The sequence below is a fragment of the Humulus lupulus genome, chromosome 5 (assembly GCF_963169125.1).
Source record: "Humulus lupulus chromosome 5, drHumLupu1.1, whole genome shotgun sequence".
NCBI lineage: Eukaryota > Viridiplantae > Streptophyta > Magnoliopsida > Rosales > Cannabaceae > Humulus > Humulus lupulus.
In genome coordinates this window covers 235,915,206-235,922,584 of record NC_084797.1, presented here as the reverse complement: position 1 = coordinate 235,922,584, position 7,379 = coordinate 235,915,206, and the positions used below count along the sequence as shown (strand labels likewise).

General features: G+C 37.0%; 1 protein-coding gene and 1 pseudogene across 1 annotated transcript; one reads left to right on the top strand and one right to left on the bottom strand.

Annotated features, from left to right (window-relative positions):
- Window positions 1-820: 820 nt before the first annotated feature.
- Window positions 821-3,049, bottom strand: LOC133780108 (uncharacterized). The gene is made up of 2 exons (XM_062219984.1): window positions 1,820-3,049; window positions 821-1,672 (listed from the first exon to the last, which is right to left on the bottom strand). The coding sequence occupies exons 1-2, from the start codon at window positions 3,047-3,049 to the stop codon at window positions 821-823; spliced, it is 2,082 nt and encodes a 693-aa protein (XP_062075968.1).
- A 1,943-nt stretch (window positions 3,050-4,992) lies between these two features.
- Window positions 4,993-7,362, top strand: LOC133778439 (silicon efflux transporter LSI3-like; annotated as a pseudogene).
- The last annotated feature ends 17 nt before the right edge of the window (window positions 7,363-7,379 follow it).

Here is a 7,379-nt window from a genome sequence, read left to right as displayed (position 1 = left end):
AGGCGAAGGCAATCAGATTTTGTAATTTTCTTCTGGTGACCATGGTAGCATTTGGATAACCTATAATATCATCAGGGGGATGAGCCTTCTGAATCCAGGAAGGGGGTCCATTTTTATAAAGCTTTGCATGTTGAGACTCATTTTGCAGAGCACGGGTAGCTTCCTCATCACACTGTGAGCCGCTAGAACCAACGTCTTGTTCCTCTGACACGGTTGGTTCAGTATGGAGTGACCCAGACGGAGTGTCAGGAACCATTTGATTTTGTCTAGTTGTGACTGGAACAGGTGTAGTTAAGACTGGAGCTTCATCATCTGCCACTGGTTCTTCAGAGTTTTCCAAGTCATCAAATTGAACATTGATTGACTCAACCACTGAACGAGTTCTTTTGTTGAACACACGATAGGCACGACTGTTAAGCGAATACCCAAGAAACACTCCTTCATCACTCCTTGGATCAAATTTTCCTAAATGTTCTCGATCATTTAGGACATAACACACACATCCAAAAATGTGCATATGACTAACATTAGGAGTCCTTCCTTTCTAAAGCTCATAGGCAGTCTGTGTCGTGCCAGTTCTCAGATGAACCAGATTGCAGATATAACAGGCTGTATTAATTGCTTCAGCCCAAAAACGCTTAGAAATGTCCTTAGCATGCATCATTACCCGAGCCATTTCCTGTAAGGTCCTGTTCTTCCTTTCAACAACCCCATTCTATTGAGGGGTTTTTGGAGCTGAAAACTCATGTTTTATGCCTAACTGATCGCAGAAATCGGAGAACACAGTGTTTTCAAACTCATTTCCATGGTCACTTCGAAGTCAATAGACTTTCCTAATTTTAGATTCCTTTTCATTTTGGAGTCTGAGAACTAAGGCTGAAAAGAGTCCAAAAGTGTCTGACTTTTCTTTGAGGAAATCTACCCAAGTGTACCTAGAGTAATCATCAACAAGAACCATGACAAATCGTTTGCCACTGAGACTTTCATTCTGCATGGGTCCCATTAAATCCACATGAATCAATTCTAGCACACGGGAGGTGAGAAGCATGTTTACAGGAGGATGTGAGGCTTTTGTCTGTTTTCCCAGTTGGCAAGGCCCACACAACCTATCTCTAGTGACTTTCATCTCTGGTATCCCTCGAACAGCTTGTAATTTCACAATTCTCTTCAAGTCTCTAAAGTTCAAGTGCCCCAGTCTATAGTGCCACAGGTCTGGCTTATCAAGAAAGGATCTGTTGCATAAGACTTGATTGCTTAGCGCATAGCAGTTGTCGTTGGTTCTATTCCCTGTCAAGACTGAGCACCCATTAGTTGCAACAAGACAATGAGTTTTAGAGAAACTTACAGTGTAGTCATTGTCACAGAGTTGGCTGATGCTAATAAGATTTGCCTTGAGACCTTTGACGTACAACACCTCAGTCAATGGAGCTACTCCATTTAGCACCAGATCACCTTTTCCAAATATCTGACCCTTGTTCCCATCACCGAAGGTCACAACTCCCTCCTTTCCTTCTTTATAGTTTACCAGCACATTTCTGTTGCCGGTCATATGTTGGGAACATCCACTGTCGAAGTACCTTTGATCTTCGTGAAAAGCTGAAAGAGATGTGTGGGCAACTAATGCAACATTCTTGTTAAGATCAGATTTTGGTTTCCACTCACTAGATGACAACTTTCCCGTAAATCAATTTAATTGTTGAAAGCTATTTGGACGATCGATCATAGTTTTCAAATAAGCTTGCAACTTGTAGCATCTGGGTCTAAAATGTCCTCTTCTGTTACAAAAATGACAAATGGGAACAAATCTCTCCTTTTGAACCTGACCATCCAGGATAGTCTTCCTTCCTTCGAATTTCAACTTGATGGGTCCAGAGGAGACACTGATCCGTTTAGTGGAATCTGGAAAACCAGGACTGAAAGTATTGTGCATTGAGTCATCATGAGTCTTATCTTCCTTGTTCTTGGACGAAGAGGGATCATTAATTCCCAAAATTTCCCCTTTCTTGTAAAGCATTTTGTACCTAATAGATGTTCGATCTCCATATGGCTTTTGTAATTGCAAGGTGTGGTTAATTGCAGCAGTTCCTGGAGGGATAAATTCAAGAGATTCTCTAGCCCTTATTAAATCTGCAGTCAGTTTGTAAATCTCACTGTCCTTCTCATCAAGCTGTTTTGTGAGCTTTTTAACAGTGTCCTCCAACCCATCCTTCTCAGATTCAAGTTGTTGTTTGGCACTAGTGAGACCTTTGATTTGTTTAGCCATATACTCCCATTGAGCGAACATCTCCTCATATGCATGCTGTCTCCCATCGCTATCCTCATCTGTTGAGCTTGAGTTTCCATCTTCCTCTGAACACATTGATTGATGACTCTTTGCCACAAAAGCCACCACCTGTTTCTCTTCATCAGACCTGTCACTTGAGGTGGAGCTTTTTTCTTCATCACTATCACTCCATGTAGCTGCTAAGGCTTTCTTCTTCTTAAGAGTGTTGGCACACTCAGCTTGAATATGTCCAAAACCGTCACATTCTCGGCACTGTATTCCCCTGTTTTTCTTGTCACCAAACTGCTGAGTTTGCTTTTTGTTTCCACCAAAGTTCCTTCTGGGACCATTCTCTTTTCCTCCTGGAAAGTTTTTCTTGTAATTCCTCTTCAAGAATTTAGCATAATTCGTGGCCAGCAGCGCGAAAGTCTCATCAGTGAAACCCTCAGATGCATATGAGATCAACTTCTTTTCCTCCTTATGCACAAATGCAAGACTATTATCTGCTTTTTCTTTTTCGGGATCTTTTTTATTCTTGCCTTTCTTCCACCGGGTGAGACTTATTTCATAGTTCTGCAATGACCCAATTAAATCATCAAGATCCAGTTCCTCGACATTTCTCATTTCTTCTATAGAGGTAACCTTTGACATGAACTTCCGAGGCAGAACTTCAAGCACCTTGCGAACTAGTTTTGCGTTTGAGTAAGTCTTTCCAAGTGCATAAGATTCATTTGAGATATCGCACAATTTGGCATGGAACTTCGCTACAGTTTCTTCCTCCTCCATAGACAGATTTTCAAATGCTTTAGCCAAAGCCTTCTGTCTGGACTTCTTTACAGCATCTGTTCCTTCATTTTTTATTATCAGTTTCTCCTAAGCTTCTTTGGCAACTTCACAGTTGGCTATGACTTTCAGTTGATTTATAGAAACTGCATTAAAGAGAGCATGCATAGCCTTTGAATTAAAATTGGCCCTTTCCATTTCTTCTGAAGTCCATAGACTCATTTGTTTAGGCTTAACAACCTCATCTTCAACAACGGTTGGACACTTTCATCCATCTTCAACAGCCATCCACACCCGTTCATCAACAACTCTCAAGAATGCACACATTTTTGTCTTCCAGTAAGGATAATTTGCCCCTTCAAGCATTGGGGGTCGAGATGTGGAACCTCCTTCTCTGAACATCTCCATTATGTACAAACAATTGAACAAAAACAAAAGACAATATATTCCCAGAGTCGGAACTCAGAGGGGGTCAGTGTCAACTGGAGAACCCAGAAAAAACAAGAATTGCGAAATACACGAAGACAAATCAAAAATCAATTTCAGTACACAAAAGATAGGAGGATCGAAAGAAAAACAATTAGAACAACCTGGCTCTGATACCAATTGAAAAACCTAAGTTTTAGCATATCTTTCCAATTTTACCATATTCATCTAGGTTGTATCTTGAAACATACATGAACATTAACAACACAATCAAAAGAGTGAACACACAAAATTACAAGCTTCGTCTGCACTGAAAACTCATTCCAGCCGACTAGTGCTTGGGTTCCCCGAACCAGGGTAATAACTCTCACTATATTCAGAAGTAATTTTACATAAACCAGTTCAAGAATCAATATGTAAAAACTGTACAAACTCTGTCAAAATACAGTGAAGATTTTTACCCTAAACAACCAAATCCCTTGGTTATAAATGCAAGATCCCCTTGCTTCAATGTTGAACTCCCTTCAACAATATCTCAAATCCGAAAACCTTCGGATCTATAGCATCAAGACTCAGCTGAACTCCTTCAGCAATCACAGCTTGATTCCAGTGCTTGCACAGAAAGCTTCGACCATCTTCAATGGAGTTTCTTGCCAACACCTGCAAAAATCAGTGGAAGAAAAAGAAAGAAAACAAAGCAAAAATATCCAATCCGATCTATCGAACGAAGAGAGTTGGTTATAACTGATTAACCAACCCAATATATATCCTTGGCTGCAATTAGGTATAATCCCGAACCAACTAACAGCTGTAACTTACTAACAGCCTTGCTTTACACACATGCTGACGTGGACTCTAACTAAATACGAATAAACTCCAGACATAACAAAAGTCCATTCTAGACGCGACTGGACCAAATTTGTCATATACAAAATATTGGTCCTTACAGATATGCTTTGCAGAACCTGCATAACTTCTGCTCTGTCAAAAGTCCATTATTTAATAATGACATCCTTTCTTGCTGGCCTTGGACTCAAGTGCAAACATCGGCTGGGCTGCATGCAACTCCTATTGGCAATCCACACATGAACTTGGTCATTGCCATGGAAAGCAAAATTTCTATTGGGACTCCTCCTTGCCATGCTAGTTGGTGTCACTGTCAATATGATGTCAATTCCCTTATGCATGTATTGAAGGGTGGGTTTTGTTTCATAAAAAAAGATGAGGAAATCGCTTTGGAGAAGGAACTCACATTGAAGATAGTTCTGTTTCGGAAGCTGAGAAGGAAGAGACTCCACAAATTTAAGTGGCAGACAAGGTGATTTAGAAGAAGGTGGTAATATCTGCTCAACTTCAACTGCTTCAAGCAGAGAGATTGAGTCTGCAAGAAGGGAAAGAATAATGGAACAGATCAGTTTACAAATGAGACAGAAGAAGAAATTATTCTTCAAGTGTTTATTAAAGAAAAAGGAAATGGAGAAGATTTGCATGGAAGATGTGTGTTTACCTTGTCACTACTGATGGATTTGAACATGGATTGGACTGTGATTACAGAATCTCTTCCTTGTTTCCATTGATTTCAACGATGCCGGGCCTTGCCTTGAAAAGGTGAAATCAGCAGTACCATAATCTTTATATCATTGTGTCCTATTGACCAAAGTAAAAATATTTATATATTTTTGAACTAATTAGGTTTCCTACTATCTCTTGCTACTCTTTTGTGGAATGTTCATCACTGCTGAAGGATTTAAAGAACTGGAATACTTGTAACTCTTTGGAACCTGATAAAGCCTTATACTGAGATTAATCATGCTTTAGGCATGGTGGTACTTTCTCGTGCCATACTTATCCTCTCAAATCTTGCTTCCTCATCTTATGTGTTTGTTTTTGCTTTCCATTTTTTTCGATGGAAAGCCTTTACTTTTTCCAGTTAAAAAAGAGTTAGAAATTGAGTAGTTAGTCAAAACTGTAAAAGCTAATTATGCAAAGTTAAAAAAAAATATATAAGCATTGGAAATAACTAGCTTCATTTTAGATTATATTAAAATTCATAACAAGGACTAGGGATAGGTCCTTAAAAGTTGTTATGTTCCCACTGCTGCAAAGCCTCAATGGGCTTGTGTTAATTATTTAATGTGACACATAGCATCCATCTTCCTTTTTTTATGAATAAATATCATTTTTGACCCTCGAACTATGATCGTGCCTTCTGAATGATTCGCGATATTAAAAATTCCTTCCGAACTATGCACGTTATTGAAATATGAGACTTATGTTAGATTTCGTCCTAGGTGGCGAACGAATTGATGATATAGTATTTTGTCTCTTGATGTGACAGTACCATATGTAGAATAATTAGAAATTTTGCCATCCGAACTTTGACCACTACCAAATTATGTCATTTTTATTAAAACTAATTTAATTTTTAAAAAAAATGATAATTAAATTCTTAAAAACTAAAAAAAATCATTTTAAAAGATTAAAAAAATATGCAGTACTAAAAGTTTCAAGTGAATTAAATAAAATTTAAATACTCAAAAATTAAAAATCTAATTAATAGCAAATTTTTTTTTTTACTTTTTCTTGTATAATAAATATATTTTAATATAAAAATTAAAAAATAAATCCTAAAACAAAAATTTTTCCCCTTTGTCCTCCTCTTAAATTTAAAATTTTATTTATTTATTTAAGTCTTTTGTCCACCACTTTAATTAAAAGTTTTTATTTTTATTTTAGTATTTATTTTAAATGTACATTCTAAAATAGTTTTAATTCATATTGTAAAAAAAAAGTAAAAAAAATAGTTATTTGTTGATAATTAAAATTTGTATTTATTAATGATTTAATTATTATTTTTTAGATTTTTTTTTACAAAAGAGATATAATTTGGTAGTGGTCAAAGTTTGGGGGACAAAATTGATAATTGTTCTATACATGGCATGCCACATCAACAGAAAAAATGTTAAATCATCAATCTGTTAGCGACATAGGACGAAATCTAACAGAAGTCGTATATTTTAGTAACGTGCACAGTTCAGAGAGAATTTTTAACATCGTAAATCATTTAAGGGGCATAATTTAGTGGTCATAGTTCGATGGGCAAAACTATTATTTATTCTTTTTTTTATTACAAAAAATGCCATTCAGTTTCTTATTTGGTGTATTTCAAGTATAGACACTTGCACAAATATTTTTCTTGGGATTAATTTAATCAAATGAACCTCCTGATCCATTTCATTATGGCCCCATAACCACAGTACCTGTCTGCTTCTCTAATTTAATCCATAAACATTGCACCTTCTTCAAATTTTAGTTGCCTGATCTATAAATGTATTTTCAGTTCTTCTACTTGGAGGAAGAGTAGCAACCATGGCAGCAGCCACATATCTCCACGTGAAGTGAAAAAATCATGGCTCATCTTTGGATGGGTGAGCACAGATGCTGGAAACTTGTCGCCACCTGGTTCGCAGCAAATCTAATCGTGTGTGAGCAAGCTCGTCGAGCTCAATCTTTCAAGTACACACACTCTTTCTGGACTCATCTCAAGTTTGGTCTTCCATCCACAATCATTGTCACAGCTATTGGCCTCACACTCAAAAAGGGTTGATTGAGCTAAGATTTGAGCTTGTGATTTATTGTAGCAATAGAAGGCCAAGGATTTTACTCCAGGAATCAATGGCACTTACACCATACTAAGTCCTTTACAAGTGTATTTGTATGTAGAAATGTATGAACTAAGTATAGTTGGCTGATATACCACAGGGAATAACATCTTTCCCTAGTTATCTTTGTAACTGTAATTGTTTAATGATAAAATAGAACAGTCTTATCAAATATTGTAATTTTCTTTTTCTTTTTGGAAATTTACACAACTCATATCCATGGAGTGAAAACTGGTTATTTTTTC